This window comes from Centruroides sculpturatus, unplaced genomic scaffold (genome assembly GCF_000671375.1).
Source record: "Centruroides sculpturatus isolate CEXI.00-Female unplaced genomic scaffold, Cexi_2.0 scaffold1276, whole genome shotgun sequence".
NCBI classification, from domain to species: domain Eukaryota; kingdom Metazoa; phylum Arthropoda; class Arachnida; order Scorpiones; family Buthidae; genus Centruroides; species Centruroides sculpturatus.
The window spans coordinates 157053-173573 of record NW_019385425.1 but is presented as its reverse complement, the minus strand read 5'-3'; the positions used below and the strand labels follow the sequence as shown (position 1 = coordinate 173573).

The 16521-nt window shown below is 30.6% G+C and overlaps 1 protein-coding gene across 3 annotated transcripts in view; it reads left to right on the top strand.

Moving 5' to 3' along the window:
* Positions 1 to 5248: 5248 nt before the first annotated feature.
* LOC111638867 (cysteine/serine-rich nuclear protein 3-like) overlaps positions 5249 to 16521 on the top strand; it is a 95490-nt gene continuing 84217 nt past the window's right edge. For 2 of the 3 annotated variants that reach the window (XM_023384639.1, XM_023384636.1), the window contains exon 1: positions 5251 to 5402. Coding sequence is in view for 1 of the 3 variants with exons in the window: in XM_023384638.1 (XP_023240406.1) it covers positions 5370 to 5402 (33 nt within the window). In the remaining 2 variants the exon portion in view is untranslated. Of the gene's footprint in view, positions 5403 to 16521 lie in introns of all 3 variants that reach the window. The other variant, XM_023384638.1, reaches the window with a different exon arrangement.

The window sequence follows — 16521 nt, the reverse complement described above, 5'->3', positions numbered from 1 at the left end:
TATACAGTTAAGTATATATATATATATATATATATACATATATGCTGCTATATGCTATATATATAGCAGTAGCGTAAAAATAATTGTGACAAAGAAGTCTTTCGCTGGCATGTGTTCTACAAGGATAATGATAAAATATATATATATATTGCCATTAAGTTACACATGACAGTTGGAATTAATATATAAGAACCAATCTTAAGAACATCCTTCAAATATTCTACTGCATTATTCAAGCACTTTTTCTAACGTCTGGATCGTCTGCGCGAAATTTTCCTGGACGAAAGTTTCAAGAGAATTCGTACATACCACTGCCAAGCACCAACAATATTGTCTCTCATTTTGAATCTTGATCCCGAACTTTTTCCTTGATTTCTGGAAAGATATCAAAATCGCATGGGATGTGGTCAGGAGATTACAGTGAATGTTCCAAAATCGCTGAACCCCATTTTTTAATTAATACATATCTTAACAATGTGTGCTGTAGCATTATTGTGCAGGAAATGGGTTTGAGTGCTAACAGATAAGAACGTTTCTTACGGATACTAACTTGTAAGAGAAATAGTTTCAAATACGACTACATCTTATTCGATACAACTCCAATAGGCCTCGGTGGATAAGACAGATGGCTCTGTTGTCGAAGTCATCGCACCAGAAGTAACTACGTGTACAATTATGGGACATTTTAAAACTCTTTCCGCTTTGTGGGCCTCTTTTTAGCAAGCCCATTATGGGTTCGGCCAGGTCCACAATGGGGGGCCGGATGGTGAGGGACGGGACTGACATATCCAGACGGACCACCCCCGAAAATTTCCTGGGGAATTTTCGACCCGTCCGGATTCGATCCTGAGTCCTCCAAAGCGTTAGGCTGCCACCTTGACCACTCGGCCATCCGGCCGTCATACAATATTACTGTAGTATCAAATGTGAAGATTATGAAGAGCATTAAGTGTTTCAGATGCGTCCTATAGATGTGTTTTCGAAATAAAAAATTGCCACTATCAATCTGCCTACTTATATTTTATCTGTATAATTACATTTATTATTAAATAAAATTAATGTCATATTCTCTGGTTTGTTAAAAAAATTTAACAAGCATTTCCGGAATTAAAACAGATATTTATGCATGCAGATAAAGTAGTGCAAGCAAATTAAAGACTTTTGAAGTACGGTATTGACTTTTCGCCAAAATTGAACAGAGAACAATATGTTTTATTTGTGAATATTAGTTTGCATAAAAGCCCATCAGTACCCACTGAAACCACTAAACACTATGATAAACTATGTAATAATCTGTATATTAATGATAAATTATTTTAATTATTTCTTTAATTTCTGCTTTTCTTTTCACTTCCAATTTTATTTATTTATTTATTTTTTTAATTGCAAGGTGCCCTGAAAAATTTCAATTGCTTTGGGCCTTTTCAAAGGTAAATCCGGCACTGATTGTGAGAATAAGACGCTTTCGTTGCGTTCCAGGGAGGCTGAGAAGAAATGTTCATATTATTGTTTATTTCCGAATATATCTTTTTCTCTTACTCGATATTCTATTTACTAGTTTTAATACAATATCACGCTAAAACATTCGCAAATTTTCATGGCATTAATACCGGACAGCGGTATGGCAGGGATTAACGCATCAACCTACCACTCAGGACTCGGGATTGAATCTGAGCAGTCCATAAAATCCCGGAAATTTTTCGGTTATGATATGTCCCGGATATATCGGGCTCCACCTCTCACCACTTAGCCGCGTTCCCAGTTTCATCAAAATTATTCATGAAATAATTTTCTAAAGTACTTTAATTCTAATTTGATTGAAGGAGGAAATTCGAAAGCATTTTGTGAATATGATTATTTTTCNCTCAGTAGTCCGACGCACCTCCCGTCAAGGTACCCGTCCCCGTTACGTGTCTGCTTGCACAGAAGCATGTCGCGATGTGAATCTCCCCATCCAATTCTTACTCGATGACACACATTTCGTGTGTTTTCTGTGAGCAGTTCTGTTCGAACAGTTGGAGTAGAGAATATTGTAAGTTACTGCTAGCAAAACAATGCGAAATATATAATTATTTTCGGTAATCCGGACACTTTTGGTAATCTGACGCACCTTTGGTTCCATACCTGTCGGATTATCAAGGGACAACTGTATATCTTTTTCTCTTAGTCGATATTCTATTTACTAGTTTTAATACAATATCACGCTAAAACATTCGCAAATTTTCATGGCATTAATACCGGACAGCGGTATGGCAGGGATTAACACATCAACCTACCACTCAGGACTCGGGATTGAATCTGAGCAGTCCATAAAATCCCGGAAATTTTTCGGTTATGATATGTCCCGGATATATCGGGCCCCACCTCTCACCACTTAGCCGCGTTCCCAGTTTCATCAAAATTATTCACGAAATAATTTTCTAAAGTACAGTGAATGATCGGTTAACGAACGTAATCCGTTCCAAGACTTTGTTCGCTATCCGAATTGTTCGTTAACTGATTATCGATTTACCATAGGTTTTAATGGGAATTTAATTAATTCGTTTTGGAGACCCCAAAAAATAAAAAAATATATACTTTCTTACTACGTTTATTTATATGTAATAATAAAATACATACATACACAGTTTTGCATTTTTATTAGTCATGTTTTTTCCTTCTGAAAGGGTTAAAGAATCTGTCTAATGTCGATTGCTTTTCTCTCTTCTTCAGGATTTTTCGTAAGTAATTAATAGGGTTTCAATTATAGAAATCCTCAAGCCTCAACTTGGTTTGGATGTCATTGTAAGACCGTTGTTCTGACATTCACCCACTTCTTCAAAGGATCTTTAATAACAAATATTGGCATTAATCCTCTTTTTCAGAAGAAAACATATCTCACTGAGTTTCTTGGTGTTCTTCATTCAAGAGTTCTTGGCGTTCTTCTGTCGTCAGATCCGTTTCAGGTTCCATTATGAACTNTTAATAACAGATATTGGCATTAATCCTCTTTTTCAGAAGAAAACATATCTCACTGAGTTTCTTGGTGTTCTTCATTCAAGAGTTCTTGGCGTTCTTCTGTCGTCAGATCCGTTTCAGGTTCCATTATGAACTTTTCGATGTTCTTTATTTCTCAGATGTAATTTTTGTTACTCCTTTAGCTGCTTGAGTCTTCTTGATTATACAGTATTTTTTTAAAATAAGATTGAACTGAAACCTACTGTAGACCTGTTCGCGCCATACTGCCCAGCAACATTAGGCATCTTCTGCACACTCTCTACCTTTGCTATTATACAGTCACGTTTCGTAAAGAAAAACAGACGGAAAACTTAACAAATGCCTACCCGAGTCTCGCGAATACATAAATGAATTGTTTTGTCAGAAAAATAAAAGGCTGGAATTACAAGGGACAGTTTCAAAGTTCGGAGGAATACTTACTATCCGATCGGTATATACCGGCTTGAGCGTCGATGTCGATGTCTCCCACACTCGAAAAGTTTCGAATTGTTGCCCGAAGACAAGACCAATCGATATTCATTATTTTACATCGCTTCTTCTTGTGTTTGTTCTATGGGGTGTTCGTTATCCGATCATGTGTTCGTTGTCCGAACATAAAAATCTTTTGCGAAAGTGTTCGTAATCCGATTTGTTCGTTATCAGATCTGCTCGTTAACCGATCACCCACTGTACTTTGATCCTAATTTGATCAAAGGAGGAAATTCGAAAGCATTTTGTGAATATGATTATTTTTCAAATAATCGAAAATAAAATGGTTTCGACGTTCATCGATTACATTGTGAACCTGGCCGAATCTACAATGAGCTGGGAAAAAAGCTTTCGTAAAAGGTGCTCATACGAAAAAAGTTTCAAAAATGAAAATATATATACAGTAAATTTCTTGTAGTATGATTTCTTCGAAAACTGAAACTCAATTGAAATGTTTTATTAATTTCATAAAAGTAAAAATTTGTTTTTTTGGTATACTGTATAATTGTTTTTATGGAGAGACGGAAGACAAAATTTAGGCAAAACATTTTTTGCATGTAGCCGATAAACTCTTGTCGTTGTTGAATCTCGGGCTGGAAAACCCCAGAAATTTTTCATGGATTTATCCTGATATGCTAGGCCCCTCTCTTACTACCGGTTACCCCCATTGTGAGTCTAACCGAACCTATAATGGACATTGAAAAACGGCTCTGTTAGTGAACCACAGAGCAAAAGTCAAAATTTAAAAAGTGCAGGAAATATGTCCACCCTATCTACTATGTTGCAGACTTATAATGTATCAATAAACGACAACATAATATTTCATAGTTAATTCCTCAAAATATTTTATTATTTCTAGCTACTAAAACTCGTATTCACTAAATGGCAATACACTACATGATTAAATACAGTATCATCTTATCGCTCTAAGGTTCGAGACTGATCCGAATTTTTAAAATATACCATGATAAGATGGTCGGATAATCGAAGCCTTACAGATCAAGTTTGGGTGAGCAAGCCCAGAAATTTTTCAGGGTAGTCTGTTTCGAATGTGTCCGGTTTCGTCCGTCACTATTCGGCCGCTCACATTGCGGGCCTGGATGAATCCACGATAACATTGGAAAAATTACTCTTACTTACGAAGTAGAAAAATTAAAAGTAATATATATATATGTACAGCATATATTAGGTAGATTATTTAGTCGGAGTGGACGTAATTTTCTACCGAAATACATTGCCGACTACTCGATACAGCTCGATCCTTGCTCCAATAAATCTTACAAATCAAGCATGCGGGACTATCCTCACTCTTAATAGAACAAATTCAGGGACACTGCATAACCTATAATTTGTTCGTGCTTATATTTGCTCGTAAACTGTATTCTAGACATGTTTTTATCAATCATGTTTCCTTGTCCAGTAGTAAAAATACGATTTACCATAAGTAAATAGCTATAGCGGAGCTATTGAATTTGACACCATTGATCTATCACGAAGTTTAAAAATTCAAATAGTTTATTCTTAATAATATACACAATACAAAAGAATATAAAAACAGGAAAATATCAATAACAAAAAACTGATAATACTCTAAATCTGCAAATAAATATATTTTCTATCCAATTACGATGACATTTATTCGAATACGAAAAAATAAAATTCCGCATAAAAAAATAAAAACATTTTTTTTCACTCAAATAAATCATTATTTAATATTTATAAATTAATTTCATTAGGTAATCGGCGATTTTATGATACGAACTGCGTAGCTTTCTATTTATAATTAAAAAGAATTAGGAGTTTCTTATCTATAGAAATAATAGGCACATTTTCGAGATAATCTGGCAACACAACTTTTAATCCGAGTTTAATGGTGTCGAATATTGTATCGATTTGAAAGAAGAATGTTTCATATTTCAACTAGTCTTTGTAATTTAGTAAGTTCACAATTTAAAATCCTCGATTTACAAGTTTATATGATTGGAACTGCATTACCGTATTATAAATTCGGTTTAAAAGATATTTCAATAACAGCCGTAATACCATTTCGAATTCATTCAAATTGATGATAAAAACGTGTTGTAGTTCGATTTAAGAAGCTTAAGATAACATTTAAATCTTAAATATAAACATAATGGGTCATATATCGTTGTGTTTTATGGTATATAATTTATAATTGATCCCATAAAAATGTGTGGTATTTCCATTACATAAAATATAAAATAATTATGATTTGGTCAGCCTTTTTATAAACCAATTCACATATTTGTGGCTTAATAAACAAATACAAACATTTTTCAAATTATAAATATTTCAAATTAATACAACTTTTACAAGTATGCAGGGGTCAGCAACCTGTAGATTGTGAGTTGCGTGTATATTCTCATGAATTAGCATACTGATAAAGTAAACAATTGTTAAAATGTAAGATAAAGTTACTTGATGGATCAGTTTAATTAATTAATAGAAGAAATTCTTAATGATGATAAAATGTTAATAATTTGGTTAAGTAATATTTATAATTTTGCTTTATATAGTAAACTGTTATCCAGGTATTCGGATAATATAGCCGAAAATGTCTGATAAATGAAAGTGTTTTCAATTTTTATATATTTATTGTTATAATTATATAAATAAGAATATAATAATTTTTTCTTTTAATTAAGTAATTTTTATAAGTTTTAAAAAGTTTTAACATTAAAACAGGAATGATTCATTCAGACTTTAATATTTTATATTCATTACTCAGTTGTCAAATAAAGACATATTTATTGTTTTACTGTTGAACTTTGTCCTGAAACTGGGCAGATAAAGCCTAAAGATGTTTTTGTATCAATTCATTTGTGATCACTCTATGTTGAGATGTAAGCAAGTTGTCATTTTGATGTTTTTTTTTAATCATTTTTTTTTCATAATTTTAATGATAAGTTATTGTATTTATTTAATTTGCTGAGTGGTATTCTTGTTATTCATTACTAAATTATTATAAATTTTAACATTATAGTTCTATTATTTAGAAAAATATAGGGTTGATAAATTATATAGATTAAATATAGGTTTATAGATTAAATATATAGGGTTATATAGTTATATAGATTAAATATATAGGGTTGATAAATTATATAAATTAAATATAGGGTTGTTCTATTATTTTCATTATTTTGATTTAGCATAAATAGAATTATTTAGAGTGCAAACATTTAACATTGAACTGATGTCTTTATTTTTGCTTTCCTACTATGAATATGTATTTTCAAGTATAAAATTATTTTCAATTTTGATGTTATGACTAACTTTCTGTCATTTCTTATATTCTTTGAAAATAGATTTGGTATTTTCTCATTAGCAGGCAAGCTTTAACCAGTTTTCTATAACTTTCATTAAAACATTCACTTTCATGTTAAGGGGTATAGATTATATATGTATTTAGTTGAATTGTATTTTTATTATAGGCTAAATAGTTAGAATCACATAGACAAACAGCACATACACACTATTTGTCATCATTACATATATAGACAAGTTTGTAACCAGTCAGTGACAGATAAGTGGTGACACAGTCAGTAATGTTGATGTCAGTGCCATCTATTGTTCAATTTTTAACCAATTTTTAAAAAATATGTTTTTTTAAAGTACATTTGTACCTCATTTATACATTTTTTAAGGGAACTGAGAAAATATTGTATAAGTGAGAAAATTGTACATGTGAAAATACTATTGAATTGCTTTTAGAGTGATATTGTTGTCACAAAAGTAAAGCACAGTACAAATTGACACTGTAAAACAGAATTTATACATGTTATTCTTAAAGAAATTTCAATTTATTATTTGTATAATAAATTTGAACAACATATAAAAGGAAAAGTAAAAACAGTATAAAATTGTCATATAATTTAAAAAGAAAATGATTTTTTTTATGGATTTGTCACATACTGTACCAATATGGACAAGATTACAGATGTGAATGACACTGTTGGACCTTAACAGAGCTGTAGAGCATGCCCATAGGAGCAAAAAGTCAAATGAACCACACCTCTACATGTGATTCTTCACAAGATAAACTTCCCTGAAATCACCCTGCTTTCAGGCACTATAAGGAGTCACACTATATGCTCCACTTAGCCTATTGAGTATTTAACAGACAGCTGAGCACAGTGGTCAGACATTCTAATGATATTTATTGGTAAAGAATAAAGAAAAGATCAACATGTTACCCTTTGCAGATATTCATTTCCAAATGTGGAACCCCAAAGTGACAGTTCTGAGCACCATCTTGTTGGCAGATGTCATGTTTTTAAGTAAGTTATGTTTTAGCCATGTGACCAATGTCTATAATATAAATAATAAATGCATTAACTTCTTCTAACTGAAAACAGTTTTACCTTGAATCTTGAACAGTTTTTACAATATGTTGATCAATTTTTTAAAATTACATGACAATTTTACACTGTTTATACTTTCCTAGGTTGTTCAAATGTATTATATATATAGTAAATTGAAACTTTGTTCAATTCACAGTGTTATTCAATATGCAATCTTATCTAGATCTTAGAGGAAAGTGAATATGATCCTGATTCTTTTGAAGTCTAGAAGAACAAAGAAACAATCAATTAGCTGATTAGACCTCACATTGAAAATCTGACTGACTACTGTAGTTCCTTAATAAAAGCAAAAGGAGTAATAAAGCATCACGTTTGATTTGATCATCTAGCATTAGTCATTGGCCTAAACATTTAAAGCAAGAAGTCAGACTATATTGCCAGATGAGAAAAAAAAATTAACTTTTAGTTGGAAGACTTATAAGAATTTGTGTGATGTTCAAGTTTAAGCAATAAGGTTGGCTTTTCCTTGTACTGTATATTATCAGCAATGCCACACATCACCGAGTGCAGTCTTCATTATATCTAATATATCACTTCATAACAGTGTACTTCATATCATCTGAACATTTAGTCTTGTTTAACATTAAAGATTCAAGGTGACAGAATAAAGTTTGTATTAACCAATAATTTATACACCAATCTTGTTATATATGGGCCTGAATGTATTTTAAATTATACATAATAATATATAATTATAACTTATCTTCTGCAAAATAACTAAAAGAACAAAAATAAATCTGACTCTATTTCTGCAAATCAAATCTTGAAATAATAAAATATACAAGGCAAATACATTTCTTATAAGTTAAAGAAACAGATATACAAATCATTATTGATATTTGGATTATATTATTACAGAGGAAGAATGGAAGCAACAAAAAATTTTGAAGTTATGTTACTCAAAATCACAAAACAAAAGTTAAAGAAGTAACGTTAACCATTTATTTTAACCAAAGTCATTTGAAATGATTCATGAAATACATTTAATAATTAAAATCTTCCATAACAGGTTTTAATATAATATTAATATATTGCAAGTATAAATATATAACAATACTAGCTGTTACCCGCAACTTCGTCCGCGGAGGTTTTCCAAGCAAACCCCATTTACATTTAATATTTCAATAACCATAGTAATTGTCATATAACACCTACTGCTGAAGAGAATTGCCAAGAATCAAACGAACTATCTTCAATTTGATCAAGTTTCTGGAACGTTTACAATCGAACCAATATGCAATAACAAATTCAAATTTAAAACGGATCAAACATTTTTAAAATTGAAATGTTATCAATTTAATACACCTAAGTACTCAATAAAGACCAAACGTAGTTGAAAACAAAAAATCGCATGTAAAATAGTACAGTAGAAGCCGTTTTTCCGGTTAAGCCTTAATGCTCTACCTCTCCCCTCTGCGGGGGAATTTTGAAAAATCCCTTCTTAGTGTGCATTTCCATGACGTACCCTAACTGTCTACCAAATTTCACCTCTCTAGGTTAAGCGGTTTGCTCTGGGCGATGATGAATCAGTCAGTCAGTGAGTGAGTGAGTCAGTCAGTCAGGACAAGCAATTTTATATATTTAGATTAATAATCACTCAAACACACTTTTAATATTCTTTAAAACTATATTTCTTTCCTTTAAAATAAATACAAATCTGATATTTTCTGAATGACAACAAGCATGAAAAACAAATGTGTTCCAAAAACATTCAAATTAAAACAAAAAAATTTTAAAGTAGTTTGTTGTCTTGTAATCACATCACAATCATATTATATTACATTTATTACATTTAAGCACTGTGTTTTAAATGATGTGCTAATTATTCTTTATAATGGAAAATTAGAAATTTAAAATCATCTCTAAAATTAATATCTGAGTAGTGAGTTAATGTCAATTTACTCTATTTATTACATATGTTGAGTCTATATTGAAGTGATAAATCATTTTTTTAATAAAATTATACTTATTTTAAAGATTATAAAAAGAATATTATTAAATATAAAGTGAAATTAATTTATAAAAACTAGGTCTATAATAGTGCTTTGTGATTATTTAGATAGATATGAGGTACATCCAAAAAGTTCATGGAATTTCATTATAGCTTAGCAAATAACTTTACAAAATAAATATAAAACTATTTTTAAATTTTAAATCATTTTAAAATCTGCTAGAACATTTTAGTCTATTTAAAGCTAGTATTGTATAAGTAAGTTTATTTTATTACAAATATGACCAAACTAAAGCAATTCAATGAGGAAGAAGTTATAAAACTTTGGAAAATGAAGGCTGAAGAAAAGAAGGTATATGACATTGCTAAAAGTATTGAAGAGATCACTTTTAGGAATATAACAGACACTTCAGAAAGATGAAAATTGGAATGCTAAACTTAGATGAGCTAGTCCAATGATGATGATATCTACAGATGAAATATCACCATCACATAATGAAAAAATTATGAAATTTGTCAGTCAATTTTTGTGGATAGTTAATGTGAAAAATTTGTGTTTTTCAGCCTTCTGCTGAAACATTATTGATAGATATTGAAAGTTAGTGATTTCTGTTTTTAATTATGAAAAATGTGATTTTTTAAAATTAGGTTTTATATTCAATAGGTTGGGAATTCTGATGTGGTTGTTACTCATTTCTCTATCTAAAATTTCCCTACTAAATGAAAACATGGTTGCAAAAATTATGCATATTGTTACATTATTCTTACATTATTTTTGTAAAATATTACAGTTTATTGCTAAATTGTCTCTAGTAAATATCAGCAAAAATTTTGCCAAATCACCAGAACGAATTTTTCATCACTAAGACACTTAAAACACCACCAAATCTGGCAACTGTGCATGAATACTTAAAGTGTAATCATTATGTAATTATTAGAAATTTATAATGAAACAACTGTTTTGTAATGAGTTTGTAAGGAAAAAAAAAACATGCTAGTATATAGTTGAAATGCATTTTTTAAAATTTTACTTAAAATTTATACTTGTGTATTTAGTTAAATCATAATTCTAATTAAAATAATTGTTTATATAACTTATATTCAAAGAGAAACCAAAATTTTTTCAAAATGTGGATTTGTGTGAATCTTATATTTGATAGGTAATAATGTACTTCAAAAAATATGTGTATTCTAATAAAACATTATTATCTAAGAAGACACAATAAATACAATATGTATTTGTAATACTGTAAGTGGGTCATTCTAAGTTAAGAGGTACTCACTGGTTAAGAGATGTGGCCACAACATAAATGTTAGAAATTTAATCTAATTATGTAACATTTTTATTGAAACAACTAATTTGTGCATATCTGCAAGGTGGCCAGTCAATTTATTTATTTTATCTTGTTTTATGAATGACCAGGGGAGATACTCAATACAGGGGGGAGACTAGGTGTACAGGGTAGGATACTTTATGAACAGGGGAGAGATTTTAACATTGCTTTATGAAAGAAAATAGACTTTTTTTTAAGAATCAACTTTATTTATTCATTTTATAATTATTAAATTATCAGACTGTTTATTTTCAAGCAGCCTGTTAATATCTTCATTCTGAGGAGGTGGTAGTAGCAGTGGGTCTTCATTATCCGAACTAGGAAGGGTTGAGGATTCATTACTTATGACTTGAAGTGCTAAAAGACATCTACGATTCTTTGCTTTTTCTCTCCACAATTTTCTAGCTTTTCGCTGTTTTTGGGGGGTCATTTGGTTCACAGTCTTAACAATTCCTTTTTCTTTCTTCTTTTGATACTTTTCACGTTCTTTAAGTTTTTGTAGTGCGTATTTGTCAGGGTCATTTTTTATGCATTGGTACCTTAATCTTTCTGCTACACGTTTTTTTTCTAGGCGTTCTTTATATGTCATTTTTTTTCTTGCTAACATTCTGTAAAAGACATATTATACCATAATTAAATGTATGAGATAGGCTAAAAGAGTAAAAATGTATATTGACTAAATTACGGAACAACGGTTTACGTGTTATCCATAAAAATACTCTGATCTGACGTTTTTATATCTCCCCTGGAATCTTAAAAGGCAGGGGAGATATGACAGGGGAGATAATTTTTCGTTAGAAAACTGAAATAATCGTAACAGTATTTATCGTACATAATTAACAAATAAATATGAGAATCTATGCACAAATAACAGTAAATATACAAATAAAATAAAGTTCTTAGATAAATAATCACAAAATAAAACTTACCAGGGGAGAGATCACTTCACTCTTTCACAACTGTACCCACAGAGTAACGTTACCGAAATCACTGACAAAATTGCTGCGTGGTTAGCTCGCTTGATGCTTGCTGCTAACTTCACGTCCAATGAAATGTGTTCAAGGTCACAATTTCCCGCGACAAAGTAAACAAACATCGTTTTTTGACAAATACAAAATGCCAGGGGACGAGACGCGAAAAATGCGGGACAAATTAGATGTAAATATTTTTTTATGAAAAAGAAATATTACGTAATTTTACTTGTTAGATTACAATAATTTACTTATCCTATTTTATTAAAATGAATGATTTTGATATTTTATTAGATTTCTATGTATTTAAAATTACTGATACACGAACAGAATCGGTTAGGGGACAGGCCAGGGGAGATATGTTTTTCATGTTTGAAGTACTATTGTGACTAAATTAAGTATATTTAAGTAATGAATTTAAGTGACCATAAAGAAGATGGTGAGTTTTGAGAGATAATAACATTATTTCAAACAAATTTTTGAAAAACATGTGATTTTTTCTCATGGACGTTGAAAGTACCTCTTAACTTAGAATGACCCAAGTAAACAAAAATTTTACAATAGTTATAATTTATTTCTACTGAGCAAATTACAAAAGCACCATGATAAATGTGACAAAATGAATGTAGTGAATAGGTGTATGTTATGTTGATTTCATTGTTTCATCCACAGAATTTAGTGGATGAATTTTTAATGTAGCAGTTCTTAAACTTTGCCAAAATTTATAGATTCTCATTTATTGTTTTGAGGTTTGTAGTTAGTATTCAATTTAATATAAGATAGATAAAATCTTATTTAACATGAATAGGCATAGTATTTTTATGTACATATTTCTCCGAGATTCACTACATCAGGGATGGCCAACAAGTCGATTGCAAAGCCAATTTTGTTTGATCGCTTGCAATGTCTTGACTTAATGTGTTACACTTGTAACCGAATGCAACTGTAGTGATATCGGATCTCCGTGTCTTCCCTCAGATGCAGTTTTGTTGGTCCATGCACAATCCATTTGCATAAAGTTGTAAAAGGGGAATAAGAAATGTAGGCAAAGGGTCGTAAAACCGAAAAAAGAAAGGCGGGAAGAGGGACAGAGAGAGTAGGTTAGACAGAGTAGAGAGAGGAAGGGTGAAGTGGTGGTCCCCAAAAGTGACAACATTGAGTTTCAATTTTTCTTCTGTTTAAAATATAAGTACCTTTTCTTCATGTTTTAAATTAAATTGTAGCTTTTCTTACCTATCTAAACATAGTATGTATTTCACACCTCCCCTCACCACTTAGACTATGCCTACAATAAGTCGATCGCAACACATTTTTAAGATAAAAAGTAGATCTTGTATACACAAAAGTTGGCCACCCCTGCACTACATCACAAAACCAATAAACTTTTATGTTGGCTCATTGGTTTTGTGACATAGTGGATCTCAGATTAATATTAGCCAGTGTTGGGGTGTTGTTTTTATGTACACGTTTCTTTTTGTGATTTTAATTAGACTGCAATTTGAAAAATTTATAGACCTATAAATTCTCACTATTGGCTGTCTGCCCATCTGTCTTTAATCTTGAGAACGGAGTAAGATAGATGAAAGATGAGATTGGATATGGAAATCTAAGGAACAGGAGGCCCAATTGACTATACATGAACTTTTGATGCAAACTGGAAGTCATGTTATTTCAATTCAAAACTTTTCCACTGAAAGCAGTTAATAGAAGACTAGCACGACTAATGTTAAAGGAAAGTATGATGTACAGGGGCAAGACACTACAGTATTAATTTGAGGTGGAGAGCATATATTTTAAATGAAATAAATTAAAGATATGATTAAAAATTGCAGCCTGACATTGTGACAATATAACAATAAATAATTGCTTGATTGAAATATATTGTATTTTGAATAGATAGATCTAATTTTTTATAATTATATTGTATTAGAACTATTTATTTTCATTTAAATATTACAATTATTTTACATTTTTAGTATTCAATGATTTAAAAATAAATTATATTTTTTCAAAAATATTTCTTAAATATTGAACTCCTTTGAGTGAGTGTAAGCTGGATCTCTTTCAAAAGTCAGAAAATATTTTGTCTGTAATTGACGTTCAGAGCAACACATGACCATTAAACATGATTTTTTGCAAGTATGTACAACACAGCAAGGTTGATATGACAAAGCCAGAATTTTGAAATTCAATCTATGCACTGAGATATTCAAGGTCAAATTTCTTCATGAAAATGCTGTGGATGGATAGTCAGTTGTAAGTTCATTATGTGCTACATGTCAGTTGAGTTTATAATTGCAGTCAATTTACATTGATCTCTACAACAACTTTTTATTTTGATCTTTGTAGCAGGAATTTAACATGCTTAATCTTGTAACAAGATTAAGTTTTGAAAACTTGCATATTTGTGTCCTGTGGCTGCACATGTTCATGTTTTAATCAGTTTCTGGAGTTGGTAGACCACTAGTTGTACATATGGGTAATTTAAATGTTTTTTTGATGTTTTTATTAGCTGTGATGATGGACATGCAAAATTCTCCCCTCCCCATTCCTGCAGGTTTTAAACTGATGTAGATAGAACATTAGAATCATAGCATCACATTTGTTTATTTGTTTTGAGCCAAACTATTAAAATCTACAATGTCGAACTCGGTTTTCTTTTCCTAGAAAATACCTAGTAAGTTTTTCTGCTTTTTTTTTAATATAAAATTGAAATTATTAAAAATGTTGCATATGTTTATTTTTCAATTTTTCTATTTACATGTTAAAACAATTAATTTAAAATATTGTTTATCATTCAGTACAAAAATTATACTAGACCATGTGTCAATACTACTGGTTATTGACTGACTGAAAATTGTTAATAATTAGAATATATTGAAATTTTTATAGTTCTGCACATCTAGGGACCAAGAGATTGAATTTGAGAACTCATTGCTGAATTTGATCAATGGGAAGTGTGTGAACTAAGTGACTTTGCTTGCTTTTAAATATATAGATATATTTTATTGTAAATCTGTATTCAACGAATAATTCATTAACATAAAGTATTAATAATGATCAATAATGTTAATGAATTATTCGTTGAATACAGATTTACAATAAAATATATCTATATATTTAAAATCTCATTACATACTATAATATATATTTTATATAAAATTTATCATCTTTGCATTACATATAAACAGCTGCCATATATATAAAATACTTATATAAATAACAGAAATGTATATATACTTATGGTGCAGTTTTTTATATATTCTTTTTTTAAAAAAATCAATCTTTTTAAAAAAAACAGAAGACAACCATCGTTTTTTAGCTATAACTGCATTTTATCAGAGACAAAACTACTAAGGATTACAACTGTTAGCTTTTATTACAATACAATGCATTTTGGGAGCAAAATTTAATTACACATGCACCTCTTTTCAGGTAATACATATCTACAATAGGGAAACATACAGTTGTTACAAAATTACCGTATATTCCGGCGTATAAGACGACCCTCGACTTTTACAGTTAAAATATAGTGTTTGTGATATACTTGACTGTTGGACATTTTTATACTGGCCCACTCTTGTATCCTATTATCGTACCTCCTTCTCTGTCTCTCAGATCTCGCACATACGTGCCTGCACCGCTTCACTGCAGTCTTCAGGAGCGAGATCTGAGAGGCAGAGAAAGAGGTACGGTAATAGGATACATACAAGGGCAGACTGGACGGGTGAAAGATGCATGTTTTTCTGGGCACAGCACTGCTCTATCTCTATACATACTCCAGGCATCCTGGCTGACTGCAGCATCCGCCCTATAAGACGACACCCAACTTTTGAGAAGATTTTCCTGGGTTAAAAAGTCGTCTTATATGCCAGAATATACAGTATTACAAATTACAGCATTCAAATGATTTATATAATAACCAACTAACCTCTTTTGCTGAAACATACAGTGCTCCACTGTATCAATGTCCTACCCTCGAGGCATCATTCTAACAGCCTTTTGTCTGTTTATGTGCTATTTTGCCCTTACCACTTCCACCCACATGTCATCTGTCTCCTTCTCATTATTTAAGTTAATGGTGATGTGTGCACTTACAATTGCAAAAAACACATAATGCAAGTGATATATGCAGACCATTAATAGATTTTAAACATACTATTATCTTATTTAGAATTATTTATAAAGAAAGAACTAAAAATAGTACCCTGTTCAAATTATTCAATAAAAAAACACAGATAATTTATAAGAAAACTAATGGAAGTAAAAATAAAATCAACATATGGGATATTAAGTTTGGACATAATGTCTATGTACCCATCAATAAAGTGGGAACTTATTGAAAAAACCTAAGAAATCTAGACATACACAACTGGCTACTGGAGTTAATAAAATATAGTTTCAAAAATAATTATTTT